Below are 16,199 nucleotides of genomic sequence, written 5' to 3' on the forward strand. Positions count from 1 at the left end.
TCCCCAGCAGGTTGAGGCTGCAGTGGTCAGGAGCAGCCACTGCACTCCAGTCTGGGCAACAGAGTGAGACTCCAACTCAAAAAAAAAAAAAAAATCCACTATAAGTGGACCAGTACAGTTCAAATCCATATGGTTCAAGGGTCAACTGTATTTCAGTATTTCTATTTATTTAGCAATGATACATATTTAGCAATGAGTGATTATGTAAAGCCACTACCTTTATCCAATTTTCTAGCTCTAGATAACTTTTCTTGTGATTTCCTTTTCAGTTCTTGGACTGGAATACAAGCCAATGCTTTCTCCTGGAGAGCAAGATTTTCATAGACCAGCACATGCTGAAAGTTGGACTGAAGAACTTTTAGAACGGTTGAATCAGCAGTAATCTAATAGGAAAAAAAACTGAAATTAGCTTTTCACTATATGCTACAAAAGTAACATATATTAACAAACACTGGTTTTATGAATTTATAGATACAGAGTAATGTATGGATTCACTGAAATACAATAATTATACCCAAAATCTTTATAACATTAGTATTGGGAGACAGCCACATGTACATCAGAGTCTAAGATCTATTTTTTCCTTCTGGATATATTATTTAGGATATATTTAAACAGGGTATGGTGTTATGATATACAAGTGTAGGATCTAAGATGAAAGAAAGGAGGGGTGAATTTAAAAATAGTCAAGCAAAAACAACTGGTAAAACTTCAGTTTTGACTGCTATAAATAATCACAACTGGAAAAGAAAATCTCAAATTTTTTCATAAGGAAGGTGGCAGCGAAGGGATGAGAACGGAGGTTCCTATCTTGTAAAATGTTGGCAGAAAAATATAAAATTCAAAATGTATACTAAAAAATTGCAGGCCAATAATTAGAAAACTAAAAAGATGATATTTAACTTCCTAAATCATACAGGGATAGAAATGGAAAAAGACCTGCCAGGTTCGGTGGCTCAGCCTGTAATTCCGCACCTTTGAGAGGCTGAGGTGAGTGGACTGCCTGAGCCCGCGGGTTCGAGACCTGCCTGGGCAACTTGGCGAGACCTCATCTCTACAATAAATCAAAAACTAGCCAGGTGTGGTAGCGCGCGCCTGTAGTTCCAGCTACTTGGAAGGCTGAGGCGGAAGGATCGCCGGAGCCCAGCAGGTCGAGGCTGCGGTGGCCGAGAGTGGCCACTGCACTCCAGTCTGGGTGACAGAGTGAGACTCCAACTCAAAAAAAAAAAAAGAAAAAGACCTGACTGATCTAAACAAAACAAAAAGGTTAGGAAAAAAAGTAAGAAAGGACATAGACAACACAAAATAAGATGTCAGAAATGAGTTCAGAGGCCAGGCACAGTGACTCACGCCTGTAATCCCAGCATTTTGGGAGGCAACAGAGTGAGATTCCATTCTACAAAAAAAAAACTAAAAAATTAGCCAGGCATGGTGTGACAAGCTTGTAATCCTGGCTACTGGGAAAGATCGCATGAGCCTAGGAGTTAGAGGTTACACTGAGCTATGATGTCACCACTACTCTCCAACCTGGGTGACAGAATGAGGGCCTGTCTTGAAAAACAAATAAGTTCAAACATCTTAGCAATTATAGCAATGTGAATGAGTTAAATGTGTACACTGCAAAATGGAGATAGCTTGATTTAAAAACAAAAAACAAAAAACACCACTACGACAAAAGAAATTTTGTATTAAGCACTGGGGATGCATGCATAGGAGAGACATGATCAATTTAAGGTCTGAGGGGAAAGGGCATTAAACAAATTATGACAGAACCACTACAATAATTCAACAAATATTTTTCTGTGAATGTTTTAAATACTGAAAAAATAATGGACACAAAAATAGACAAGGTCATTACCCTCACAGATCAAGTAGTCTCTGAATACAGAAAAAAATATTGACCACATTCATTTACACAGTTTTTTAATCTTTTATTTGCTAGGTACTGGGGATATAATGGTAAGTTAACTTATTCAGAGGTATGGTAAGTGTTATTAAGCAAATAGAAAGGCTAAAACAAAACTTGACACAAGAGTTCTGAACCTGGGCTTCCTCTAAGAAATAATATCTGTGGCAGAACATGAAGGACAAGAAGAGGGCAGCAAAGAGGGAAGGGAAAAGACCATGCGGGTCAGAAGGAACAGCTGAGGAGCTGGGGAATGTGTGTGCGGGGGGGACATGCTTAGCATATTTTGAAGGATCAGGGAGATCAGGTGTTTGGCACCTAGAGAACTAAGGGGGAAATGGTAGAGCAGTAAAGTTGGGCATCCGGTGGGACTGGTAAGCAGCCAGAGCCTTCTGGTCGCTCTTCATTGTAATGAGATGCTGCTAAAGCGATTTTAGCAAGGAAGTAAGATGATCAGATCAGTGCTTTCAAAATATCATTCTAGAGGCTACGTGGAGAAGGCAGGAACCAGGTAACTCCATAAGGAACTACTGCAGAACACCAAGAAAGCCAGGACTTAAACTAGGATAGTTATAGACCGGTAGAGCAAAAGTGGATGGATATGAAAAGAACCCAGGAAGTAAAATAACAAGTCCTGGTGACTGTGCCGTGGAGTAGGAAGTAAACTCAACAAGTCCTAATGACTGTACTGTAGAGTAGAAAGAATTAAGTCCTGTGATTGCAATAGGGAGTCAGTTGTTGTTAGAAAAGGAGAAAAATACGTTACGGATAATCCATATGATTGTTTTGACATGTGCAAGCAACTGGGTCAGTGGTTGAACCACTTGCAGTAGAAAACCCAGGAAATAACTAACTGAGCTCAAGACTACTGAATAGTCAAGTAAAAAGAAACTGAAAGAAGTCAACTAAATTTAGTAACAGAGATCACTGACGATGTTTGCAAGATCTCAGTCTCAGAATCGTGTTGATAAAGAAAACAAGTTGCAAGAGACTGAGTCACAGGTGGGGACCCACAGTGGACTTGGTTGCATGAAAAGAGCTGGACAAAATGGTCCACTGGAGTGTGAGCAGAAAGTATTAGAGTTTCTATTTCTATTTTGTCCAACAAGTAAAGCAATTATGTTACAATAATATTTAATATTTGGATTAGCAGTGCCCCCTCACAGCCTAGAGAAGCTACCCTGAGGGAAGAGAGAACATGTCACAAGATAGATGGGTTAACAGTGACACCCTCAATCCTGCTGTCATCATGTGAAAGGCTTCTGCAGTTCACACATGCCTGGCCAAGTGGGCTGATATATTACATGACACAGTTTTAATGAAATTAACCCTCAACCTGGCTCAAAAAAGCTGAGGAAGCACTCTAGGCATTGAGGCCAATACTAGTCATGTAAGCACATATGAACAAGGAGAAAATGACAGGGCAAATACACCACCTGCTTTGTCAGCACCAGCCCTTCAACAGCTACGTTTTGATGCAAGACAGATAATCACTAACAATGTACTGAAATCTGACAAAGTTAGCCCCCTAAATTCAAAATTACCAAAACGATTTTAAATGTGGATTTGTCCACTCATTAAATGATATACTATTAACACATTTTTAAAAATTAAACATTATTTATTCTTTAGCTTCTCCTTACATTTTTATGATGTACATAAATGCATGTTGCCACAGTAGCACAAAATAAACAAAAGCATTTTTAGAGTATATGTTCAAAAGTATTTCACTGCTGGGGCATATGATTCAAGTATGGAGATCCACCGGAAAAGTTTGAGAGAAACAGAGGCAAGGATGAGTATGAGGAAGAGGAAGTGAAACATATGACAGGTGGGGACCAGGAATATTTGTATGTTGGCTTGTTCCCAAGATAGGAGAGTTTATGGGAAAGATGCTCAAACATTAATCTGCCTGTTAAAAAGGCAGACTTCTGGCCAGGTGCAGTGGCTCAAACCTGTAACCCCAGCACTTTGGGAGGCTGAGGTGAGGGGACTGCCTGAGCCCAGGGGTTCGAGAACAGCCTGGGCAACTTGGCGAGACCTCATCTTGACAATAAAAATAAAAAAAATTAGCTGGGCATGGTAGCGCGGCCCTGTGATTCCAGCTACTTGGAAGGCTGAGGTGGAAGGATTGCCTGCCCAGTAGGTTGACGCTGGGGTTGCCGTGAGTGTGCCACTGCACTCCAGCCTGGGTGACAGAGTGAGACTCCAACATGCACACACACACAAAGCAGACTGCCAAGTTCACCCCCCTTCTATTTTGATTCAGTCAGTCCGGAATTAGGTTACAAAATCTGCATGTGACGCCACTGGAACAACCTTAAACGAAAACTGGCCAACTGGGAGCCAGTAATTCCAGAACTTTGGGAAGCTGACAGGAGGACTGCTTGAGCCCAAGAGTTTGACACCTAACCTGGGCAACATAGTGAGACCTCATCTCCATGAAAAAAATAAAAATATTAGCTATGCATGGTAGCGCATGCCAGTAGTCTCAGCTACTTGGGAGGCTAAGGTAGGAGGATCACTTGAACCCAAGAGGTCGAGGCTGTGGTGAGCCATGACCATGCCACTGCACTCCAGCCTGAGTGACAGAGTGAGACACCAATTTGGAGGTGAAGAAAAAAAGCTGGCCTAAAACAAGGTCTAAATGCCACTGGTAGGCATCCCCAAGAAAAGAGGAGGTCTGAGACTGTGAACCATCTGTGAGATTCCACGGTGACCAGAGAAGGAATACAGGGACTGAGGACAGACTGGCCTCTGCTAAAGGACACTGTGTCACCCCAGTACAGAATGGACGAGCGAGTGCCACAGTTGACAGAAGAAACACAGGTTTGGGGATGGCAAGTTCCCAGGAATTCACAAGGAAGAGGACTATGCTCCTTTACCAGAATCGACATAGGAACAGGAAAAAAAAAAAAAAAGAGAGAACTGTCTCTATTTGTAGCTGAAGGAATTCTTTTTTTTTGAGTTGGAGTCTCACGCTGTTGCCCAGACTGGAGTGCAGTGGCCGCTCCCGGCCACCGCAGCCTCGACCTGCTGGGCTCCGGCGATCCTTCCGCCTCAGCCTTCCGAGTAGCTGGAACTACGGGTGCGCGCTACCACGCCCGGCTGATTTTTTGATTTATTGTAGAGATGAGGTCTCGCCAAGTTGCCCAGGCAGGTCTCGAACCCGCGGGCTCAGGCAATTCGCTCACCTCGGCCTCCCAAAGTGCAGGATTACAGGCTGAGTCACCAAATGAGGCACTTACGGTGTTATCTTTTTCTTAAATGCAGATTTTCATTTACCGAGAGGGTAAGAACTCATCCAGAACATTTTTATTTTTCTATTTAATTTTTTTAAATGTGGAAATTATCTCATTCATTGTGGTTTTAATGGCGCTCAAACGATCTTGAACAATAAAGTTTATTTTCTTGCCTTTTTAAAAATATATTCATTGGCACAACTCCAAAAAGAAACAAGTCATAAAAATAGAAGGTTGCTGATTGCAGGGCGACGACAGCAGCTGGGAAACCAGTACTAATGCTACATAAGGCAGCAGCTAATTGTTGAAGAGAATAAAAGTTATTTGGAGTACAAATGGAAGTTTAAAATGTGAAATCTGTTTTAGATCAAAGAGTCTTTTTCTTCACTAATCATACTTTCAACTATTTTGATTTTTGATCTGAGATATACTTAAGACTCTATAAGAAAGACAGTACAATATGTATGATTTTGCCAAACCACGAGAATTAATCAGTGAAAACCAGATTGGCAAATTCCCCGCTTTAGTAAAGGATCAAGGTTTCCCACACCTACTAGCCCTCTTTCTAGACCAGCCTGGGCAACACAGTGAGACTTTGTCTCTACAAAACATCAAAAAATAAGCCAGGCGTGGCAGCGCATGCCTGAAGTCCCAGCTACCAGGGAGGCTGAGGTGGAAGGATTACCTGAGCCCAGGAGGCTGAAGCTGCAGTGAGCTGTGACTGTGCCATTTCACTCCAGCCTGGGTAATAGAGTAAGACCCTAACTCAAATAAATAAATAAATAAATTTTAAAAAGGAAGAATTTCTATAGGATAAAGAAGATACAGAATACATGACTGGATTTCCTGAGCCACAACATAGTATTTGGTCTAGGAGAGAGATATTTTGTAAAGTAAGTTTTTCTCAGGATTTTTTTAAGATTAGTTCACAGTGTCCATTTAAAATGTAATACTGGGATTAAAAAGATAAAGTAGGAAATCTTAAAAGATATATTCTAACGCTGTAATTAGAAAACACCTAAGAAAAGGTTAAACCTAGAAAGGTGTTAAGTGAGTTTTTATATCTGTATCAGCCATAACTGAAAACCGATGAAGAACTAAGGATTCCAAGATGGAATACACATGTTCCCAGGAAGGGGCAGGGGAATCCACAGGGGTGCTTCTTAGATTTACTTTTTATTTCACTCTTTAATTTTCTGCATGATTGCTGCGTAAGGTACATATCAGCATATAAGCGTCTAATCTGTAAATGAGTAGCCACCGGGTTATATACTCAACATTTTATTACCAGTAAGATGCACAATCAAAAAACAGTAGAAACCATTGTTCTAGGGCATACAATAATAATTACTGTTCTGTCACATTAGAGCTAAGCAGTCTCACTTTTCTGTGACTGTGACAACTGCATACTAAATGAAGTAGATCTGATACTTCATAGAATTATTACTATCAGCAAACTTGTTAGTTCTTCACAGTTTACAAAGCTCTCATGTGTACTCTCTCATCAGACACCAACAGCCACTCAGCATCATTATTAGTTGATCCAGTGGTCTCTGGTAAAAGTTTCTCAGAAGCATTCATAAACACTATGTTTGTTATTATTGTAAACAAACACTGCCTGTGAAACTAATAATAGGAAATAATTTTTTTTTTTTGGTAGAGATAAGGTCTCGCTATGTTGCCTAGCCTGGTCTCGAACTCCTGGGTTGAAGTGATCCTCCCACCTTGGCCTCCCAAAGTGCTGGGATTACAGGCATGAACCAACACGCCTGGCTGGGGAGATATTATTTTAAAGATGTAAAGGTTAACGTAAGTCAACTGAGACACAAAAGAGGAGTTAGAGAATTTATTCCTCCATGAAAAGGTTTAGAAATCACTCAACGAGAATGACATTAAAAAAACAGTAACTCTGTCTCTTCTCCTGCCAAACCTTACCAGCTTTATTCTTTATTTTCTCAAAAGAAGCTTGGGCACTTCCCAACCTAGACAAAGGAATACCTACCAGTCACTTGAGTAGGAAGGAGAAAGGATTAAGGACTCTGGAATTATTTAACTACAGAAAATTAAGGACAGTAACAAGCTGTTCTACCAAAATTAAAATAAGACAATATGAGCTTAAGCTGGCTACTGATAAAATGACTACAGAAATATAACAAAATTTTTTTCTGAGAGTAAAAATTGGGATCATTTAGGTTTACCAAGAATGCCTGGCACGTCATCAGAAGTTTGGTTTCAGTTCTTCAGAAGTATATATTTGTGTATACCGATGACTAAACTGTACTAATTTGCTGGCATCCACTATCAGTAAGTTACTGTGGCATTCTCATTTGCGTCAAACACAAAGAAGCTGACTTTTTATCGGATTAAGATGTTGATAATGGTTGTGCTGCTGGAAGTAATAATCCTCATTGTGAACGGCAGTCGTACAGTTTAGATCAGAAGTGCCAAGACACTAGAAGGAATCTACTAATCTGATGGCCATACCCCTGTCACCAAGTCTATTATTCTGTTCTAGATAAAGGACATATGCTAATTTGTATAACTGATTTAAGTACCAAGGTGACAGACACATTTGTAGGTGACAAATTAAACATAACTTAAGTTGCCTCAGAAACAATAAGCCATAAGCTAAGAATTTAAAAATATAAATTTAAAAAATGACCATTTTTCCTACTTTTGCTACAAATTTGACAATTTTTTAAAGAGCTGAGGAAACTTCTACATGTCAGATTTGTAAGAACCAAAAGTATGTGGGGCACAAACTCAGGAATTCATAACATATTCCAAAGCTTTTGCTGTTTCAACACTTTGAAAGGAACAGTGAAGGAAGGTTTAATTCCAATACTACCGTTGGAGTAGACGGTGGATTTGATGACTGCCCTTGATGGTTCCTTGTTTTCTGAGTGAGCCCATCAGGATCTGAAGACTGTGCCGTAGAAAGCTGGGTATTGGCTGTGGGTTGCTGAGATGATTCTGCTTTGTGGCTCTTATTTGAACCATCCAATCTGCTACTTCTCTCTATGGCAATCAGATCGCGAATTTTTTGCAGCTGCTCTACTGAAGCTTTTTTAGGAAAGATTAGATGTGTTTCTCCCTGGAATTTATAAAATAAGAAAAAAAGTTAACCTTTGCTTTATACTGCAGCCATGCACATATATATACTAAAACGACAGCATGTATCATATTTTAAAAATCATACTGTTCTCTTGTCATTATGGCACTTTTTAAATACGATGGCAAAAAATGCCTAAACATAAAACAAGAAAACTTGTCTCCTTGTTAGTGTGTAATCCTTAGCCTATTTAATGTGGTTAAAAGGATCTTTAAAAAATATTTGATCTTTTAGCAATAATAAGTCAGAAAGCCTTGCAAGGATTGCAAAAATGCACATTTGTCTCTTCTCTGCAAAGGTATACAATACTTCTCTATCATGACAGTAGAGATTCAGTCATACTAAAGAAACAGGGGCCACATAAAACCAACAGGAAGTTATGTAACAATCTTTGAATCTTCTAAATCAAAATCTTTAAAGAATAGTTACATGATTGCAAGTCTGTGTATGGGGTCCACTAATTGTTCCAAGATAACAGAAAGTACAACCTGGTAGTCAATACAAACCTATGCACTGCTAAAAGTAAGAAGGTGGTCCAAACAAAACAAACAATAAAAATCGTATCTCTGAGTAATGATTCATTCAATGAATACACATAGTATGATGTGAATACTTTAAGGTAAAATAAACATGACAACAAAACCCATAATGTATAGGGAGCAAATTACAAAACAAGGAAAAAGGTGAAATGGAAATCTATTTAATCAAGTCACAAGGTGTTGAGGAGTAACAGTGTTAAAACAGTAATTGTGCCAACTGCAGATGAGATTAAAGGTTGTTACAACATACAGTTCACAAACTTGTACAACATGAGCATCTAAATTAAACTCCACAATTGAGAATTTTACCTCATTTCCCTGATGAGGGCAGACCTACAGCAATTAACTGAACAAGACATTACTCAATAACGACATGAAACTCAACTCTATAAAAATCCTTTTTAAAAGCTGTAAGAGACCAGCAAGCTCCATGTAGTATACACAAATGCTGTAAAAAGCACCACAACTGGGTCGGGCACGGTGGCTCAAGCCTGTAATCCCAGCTCTTTGGGAGGCCAAGGCGAGAGATCGCCTGAGTCCAGGGGCTTGAGGCCAGCCTGGGCAACTTGGTGAGACCTCGTCTCTACAATAAATCAAAAAATTAGCTGGGCATGGTGGCACGCGTCTGTGGTTCCAGTCACTTGGAAGGCTGAGGCAGAAGAATCACCTGAGCACATCAGGTTGACGTTGGGGTGGCCATGGGCGTGTCACGGCACCCCAGCCAGGGCAACAGAATGAGACTCCTGACTCAAAACAAACAAACAAACAAAAAGACTACAACCATTTCTTTTGTGTATATGTTCTAGGTACCATGCTAGGCATTTTAAATACATTATCTCAAGGACTTCTAACAAACACCTACAGTTTAGCCCCACTTTTTATATGAATACACGAAGGCTCAGAGAAGTTAAATAACCAGCCTGAAGCTACAGCAGAGCAGGGATTCAAACTGCATGGCCTTAATCATTATGCCATCACTGGCTCCATCTTAGACTAACAGAGACTAAAAGTCACAAACCTGTATGAACAGTTGAAAGGGATGAGCAGAGAACAGCTCTACAACTGTAATGATTACAAGACAGGATGAATCGGAATAAGACGACTTTCCAACATTGGAAAGGAACTACCTCATATCTATGAGGAGGCTTGGGAAGAGAAGCCAGACATCTGGTTTAAAACCCAATATGGGGGCATCTGACTACATACTGTTAGTGGAACAACCCTGAGAAAGGCCAGTAGCAGCACCCACAGAGGAGGAAAACAGCATGACAGGTCTCAGTGCACAGCCCAGAGAGGACCCAAGTAAGACAGAGACGCTGCTCACGCTTTGCTCCCATCCCTTCCATCTCTTCCCAACCAGTCCTAAAAGAATAATTAATTATGGTTAAAGTGTCTGTACCAAAAAAAATGAAGCAACAGCACTGTATTTTCATCAAAGTACAAAATTATGGGCAAATATGCTCAGTTCAACAGCATTTTAAGAAATCAGCAGGAATTCTAGTATTCAACAAATCTGTTTCTCAAGGTATTTTTGCTGGACAATTCTCATTGCAGGATGTTTAGCAAACCTGGCCTCTGACCACTAAATGCTGACAATATCTTCCAGTTACTGAAACAACCAAAACTGCCCTGACAAGTTTCCCATGCTCCACCCTCACCAGAGTGAGGAAGGGGTTGCAGGTGGAGGGTAGGTATAACTCTTAGTTAAGAACTATGCCACTAAGCTAAACTACAGGGTCACCGTTTGGATCTGTCTTTCTCAACCTTACTTTCAGAATTTTCATTAATTAAAAAAAAAAAAAAAAAAAAAAAAAGCAGACTCAGAGACAAGTGATCCTAAAGTGTCCGCGATTTTAATTTACAGTTGAAAATTCTGGGTTAGGTCTTAGGCTTCATTTTCAAAAGCCCATCTTGCTGACAAAACTAGCTGTCCATATGCAGAAGAATGAGACAATACCCTTATCTCTCATTGTATGCAAAAATAAAATCAAAATGAATGAAAAACTTAAATGTAAGACCTGACACTATGAAACTACTTGGAAAAAAACACTGGAAAAACATTTCAGGACATTCGTTCAGGCAAAGTTTTCATGAGTAAGACTTCAAGAGCACAGGCCACCAAAGCAAATATTGACAAATGAGATCACATCCAGTTAAAAAGCTTCTGCATAGCAAAGGAAAAACATCAACAAAGTGAAGAGACAATCTATGGAATGGGAGAAAATATTTACAAACTATTTGACTGAATAATCAGAACATTTAATGAACTCAAACAACTTATCAAAAAATCAAATAATCCTATTAAAAAAAAAGCAACCCTGAATTGTACCCCACATCTTTAAAATTAAAAAATTAAAAATAAGCAAAAGATCTGAATAGACATTTCTCAAAAAACAAAAACATGACCAAAATTTATATTTAAAAAATGCTCAACACTACTAATCACCAGGGGAATGAAAACCAAAGCCAAAATGAGACATCATCTTGCCCCAGTGAAAATGGCTACAGACAAAAAATAACAACTGCTGGTAAAGATGGGGAGAAAGGGGAACCCTTGTACTGGGGATGGGAATGTAAATTAGTACAGCCACTATGGAAAACAGTATGGAGGCTCCTCAAAAACAAAAAAGAGAAATACCATATGATGGAGCACTCCCGACGCTGGGTATAAGGTCAAAAGAAAAAAGAAGCATATCAAAGAGGTATCTGCACTCCTATGTTTACTGCAGCACTAGTCACAAAAGCCAAGATATGGAAGCAACCTAATTATCCATTAATAGATAGATGAACAAAATGTGGTATATATATGCACCATGGAATATTATTCCACCATAAAAAATAAGAAAATCCTGTTGTTTGCAGCAACATGGATGGAACCAGAGGACACTATGCTAAGTGAAATAAGCCAGGCATGGAATGACAAATGTCCTGTTTTCTTACTCACATGTGGGAGCTAAAACAATTGATCTCATGGAGGTAGTGAATAGAAGGTGGTTACCAGAGGCTGAGAAGGATAGAGGGGAGGGGTGATAAAGAGAGGTTGGTTAATAGGTACACAAACACAGAGAGAAGGGATAAGGTCCAGTGCTTTGTAGCACAACAGAGTGACTACAATTGACAATAACTTATGGTATATTTCAAAATAACAGGAACAGTAGATTTGGAATGTTTCCAACATAAAGAAATTATAAACGTTTCAGTTGATGGATATCCCAATAACCTAGGTTTGATCATTATATATTGTATGCTTATATCAAAATATCACATGTACCCATCAATATGTACAACCATTATGTATCTATAAAATTTTTTTAAGTCCATCAAATTTCTTTTTGGTGGTAGAGTTCCTCCTGCAACTTGGCCATACCGATAAGACATTTACCTCTGACAGTTCCTGAGGTGTGAAGTCCAAAGCCAGTCAGAAACCCTAAGTATAACTTAGTCTTATCAAAACATGCTAACCTTTTCTGAAATTGTGCCTCTTTTTGCATCAAATACTACTGCTCTCAATGAGGCTAGATATCTGGAGCTGGGGTGATCAACCATCAATCTGTTTGAGACTGAGGAGTTTTCTGGGATGTGGGGTTTTTAGTGCCAATACCAGGACAGCACTGAGCATACTGGATGGCTGGTTACCCTACTTGGCACTCAGATATTTGCTGATGATCCACCTGGCTAGGCAGGTATCCCCTTCTTTCCTCACTGCTCCACATATGTCCCTCTTGAAGCTGCGCGCTTGGTTGAAGAGGATGACCATCCCCGCTAGGGAAGGACCGTTCTTCAGTCCAGGGTACAGAGTAGCTACACTCCCCTGCTGGAATCCCAAACAAACTCTCAAATATTTGCTGAATAAAAGACAAATCTAATTCCACTGAATCTGTGATACTTCAACAATGAAAAATGAGTACAGGGTACCGCTGTTATTTATTCAATTTTCCTGTCCAATTTGGATCTCAAAAATCTGCATTTCCTGGAACAAAATCAGCAATGCTCTCATTTCCCCCCCGCCCATAATTTTAAAATCTTTATGTTTAGATGTCCGTGTATAATCTATAGTCAGATGACACCAGCCTGAGTTCTCCATTTGAGGTGTAGACCCATATATCCAACTGCCCACTTGGCATCTTTACTTGAATATTCAACAGTAAATTAGTCATAACTGTCCAAAAGACAAGGTAGAGATTTCTGCCTTGAAACCTGCTACCCTCCAGGATTTCTCCATCTCAATGAATGCTACTCTCATCCACTTGGCAGCACAAGCCAAAACCTAGAAGCCTCTGGTTCCTTCCTTTCCCTTACACCCCACATCCAATTTACCAGCGAGTCCTGCTGACTCTGCTACAAAGAGAAATCCTGAATCTGTCTACTTCTCCCCAACTCCACCACCAGTGCTAAATTCAACAAATGTTTGCTGAGAGTCTAACATCTGTAATGCACTATTTCAGGAGTTAATAACACAGGGAATAAAACAAACAAAAAGCCCTGCCCTCATGGAATTTACATAAACCACTACCATCTCTTATTTAGACTCATATAATAAGCTTTCTAACTTGTGTCCCTGCTTCATCCCTCGCCCCCATCCCAGAACATCCAGAATATTTTCTTTATGGCAGCTATAATAATCTTTGAAAATGTTCACTGGGTGTGGTGGCTCACACCTGTAATCCCAGAACTTTGGGAGGCTGAGGCAAGAGGACTGCCTGAGCCTAGGGGTTCAAGACCAGCCTGGGCAACTTGGTGAGACCTCGTCTCTACAATAAATCAAAAAATTAGCTGGCCATGGTAGTGTGTGTTTGTGGTTCCAGCCACTTGGAAGGCTGAAGTAGAAGGATCGCCTGAGCCCAGCAAGTCAAGGCTGCAGTGACCATGAGCATGCCACTGTACTCCAGTCTGGGTGATGGAGTAAGACCCCAACTAAAAAGAAAAACCAAAAACCAAAAAAACTCCAAAAAGAGAACATTCCTCCTTACTTAAACTTTCCAGTGGCTTCCCATCTCACTTAGAATAAAGTCTAAGTCTTTGCCACAGTCCTCAAAATGCAGTCCTGGTCTCAGACTGACTCTGCAGCACCTTTCTGTGCAATGCCACCTATGCACATTAATCCTTCTGCCTGAAATGCTCTTACCTGAGAGTTTAGCTCCCTCAGAACTCAAGTTCCAGCTCAAATGTCCTCTCCTCAGAGGGGCCTCCCTGACTGCTACCTACCACTCTAGTTTGCTTCTTACTCTATTGCCTTGTCTTATTTTCTTCTCATACTTCTCTTCTTTGCTTTCATGTCTACTTACTGTCTGGTTAACCTATTAAAATGCAAGCTCTGCGTGAGATGAGATTGCATCTACTACTAGGTACCCTGTTACCTCAGGGCCTGCCATGGAACCTGGGGAGGAAAGCAGAGAGGCAGGAAGCAAAGTGCATCTTACAGCAGCTCAGCTCATCTCAAACAACTTCCACAACTGCCAGTTCTGACTGCCACTGACTTCAAGGCTCCATAACCTGTTCAACTTTTCAATAATACACAAACTAGAAATAGTCAAGGATATAAACGTAAAGGAAACTCACAATCTTTTCTTTTTGAGTTGGGATCTCGCTCTGTCACCCAGACTGGAGTGCAGTGGCGTGATCACGTCTCACCACAGTCTCAAAATCCTGGGCTCAAGTAATCCTCCCGACTCAGCATCCCAAGTAGCTGGAACTACAGGCATGCACCACCACACCTGGCTAATTTTTTGATTTTTTTTTTTTTTGTAGAGATGAAGTCTTGCAATGTTACCCAGGATGGTCTTGAATTCCTGGGCTCAAGCAAAATCCTCCTGCCTCAGCCACCCAAAGTGCTGGAATTACAGGTGTGAACCACTGTGCCTGGCTGAAAATCACAATCTTAGTAACTATTTTCAATGTATTATAAATTAAAACACAAGATTCTAGAAGATGAAAACATCAAACTTTTCTTTTGAAATTAAAACAAAAGAACACTCTGAGATGCCTCTCCTGTTACAGAAGAAAATCCTTCTGTGTGGCAACTGAATTAAGCTTTTCTGAGTTTATTTCAGGTTGTTTCATTTCTCAGTGGAGACAGGTGCTTAGAATCCTACTGGTATTCATGCGTGCTCACAAATCAGGTTTATGATAAAAGTCTAAAGTGAACCACATTTGGTCCTTGTGTGCATGATTGACCCTCCCTTATTCTAAAGAATTAAAACTTTTAAGAAGTTCTCTGTGGTGATTTATTATATTTGACTGTAATTTTAAAGTATATTTACTGTAATTTTTACATGTCTCACAGGTGAAGAAATAACCAATTCTACAGATTCTTAAAGTTATCAATTAATTAAAAAACCTATTTTATTCAAACAAGTATTCACCAACATGATAGCGACTGCTTTGTTTATGAACAGGGGAGGAGAAACCCTTTAAAACACGTACCTCTTCAAAGCCCATCTCAAATAAACATTCCACGGCTCCCCTGACAGGCAAGAGTCTAGTAGAAAAAGCTGTGTTTCCAATCCGGATAGATCTATATTTGTCATCATTAGGGTTTCTGACAAAAAAAAAAGTTTGATTAGATACAGTACTTTATATTTTTCATAGTGTTCTGCATTCCTTTTCACATTTATGCTGGCTGCACTCCTACATAACAGCACAGACTCCAGCTTTAAAGAGGAAATCATCTGGAAAAGTGGTCCAATTGTGAGATCCTTTCTACAGTACACATCCAGTACAACCTCACTGCTTAATTCCACATCTGATAACATTAATGCTGCCATAAGGAAACCCATGTGACCTTTTCATTCTGCGCTGTTAAAGCTAGATACCTTTATGAGTCTTATAGTTTGTCAAAAGAAAAAAATCCACGTAAGCTCCAGACAGAGGGTAGATTTTATCTGTTTTGTTCTGGTGAAGCTCCATCATCTAGCATGATGCCTGGCACATAGATGGTGGTTAATTAATATTTGAAAAAAATAAATGAATACAAGAAACCAAAAATGGATCACAGTTCCTCAAAGACTTTATTTCTGACAAACACGAACCTAGGGATAACTTAATAGTTCGCTTGATTTTCTGTCTTGCCAACACCAATGATTATTTTTATTATAAGTTCTGCTTCAGGCCGGGTGCAGTGGTTCAGCCTATAATCCCAGCACTTTGGGAGGTTTGAGGTGCAAGGACTGCCTGAGCCCGGGGGTTCGAGACCAGCCTAGGCAACTTGGTAAGACTTCATCTCAACAATAAATCACAAAAAAGCTAGCAGGGTGTGGTGGTGTGTGTCTGTAGTTCCAGCTACTTGGAAGGCTGAGGCGGAAGGATTGCCTAAGCCTAGCAGATCGAGGCTGCGGTGGCTGTGAGCATGCCACTGCACTCCAGCCTGGGTGACAAGAGTGAGACTCCAACTCAAAAAAATA

The 16,199-nt window shown here is 40.0% G+C and overlaps 1 protein-coding gene across 1 annotated transcript in view; it reads right to left on the reverse strand.

Moving 5' to 3' along the window:
* The window catches only part of NGLY1 (N-glycanase 1), a 42,687-nt gene extending 27,349 nt beyond the window's left edge, over nt 1-15,338 (reverse strand). Inside the window, exons 1-3 of the mRNA XM_008059248.2 lie at nt 15,223-15,338; nt 7,997-8,242; nt 218-383 (exon numbers count right to left, since the gene is read on the reverse strand). Of these exons, the coding sequence (XP_008057439.1) occupies nt 218-383; nt 7,997-8,242; nt 15,223-15,237 (427 nt within the window). The 5' untranslated portion in view covers nt 15,238-15,338. The remainder of the gene's footprint in view (nt 1-217; nt 384-7,996; nt 8,243-15,222) is intronic.
* Between the last annotated feature and the right edge of the window lie 861 nt (nt 15,339-16,199).

Source organism: Carlito syrichta, unplaced genomic scaffold (assembly GCF_000164805.1).
Source record: "Carlito syrichta isolate Samal-C Ts95f unplaced genomic scaffold, Tarsius_syrichta-2.0.1 Scaffold303979, whole genome shotgun sequence".
Classification (NCBI taxonomy): domain Eukaryota; kingdom Metazoa; phylum Chordata; class Mammalia; order Primates; family Tarsiidae; genus Carlito; species Carlito syrichta.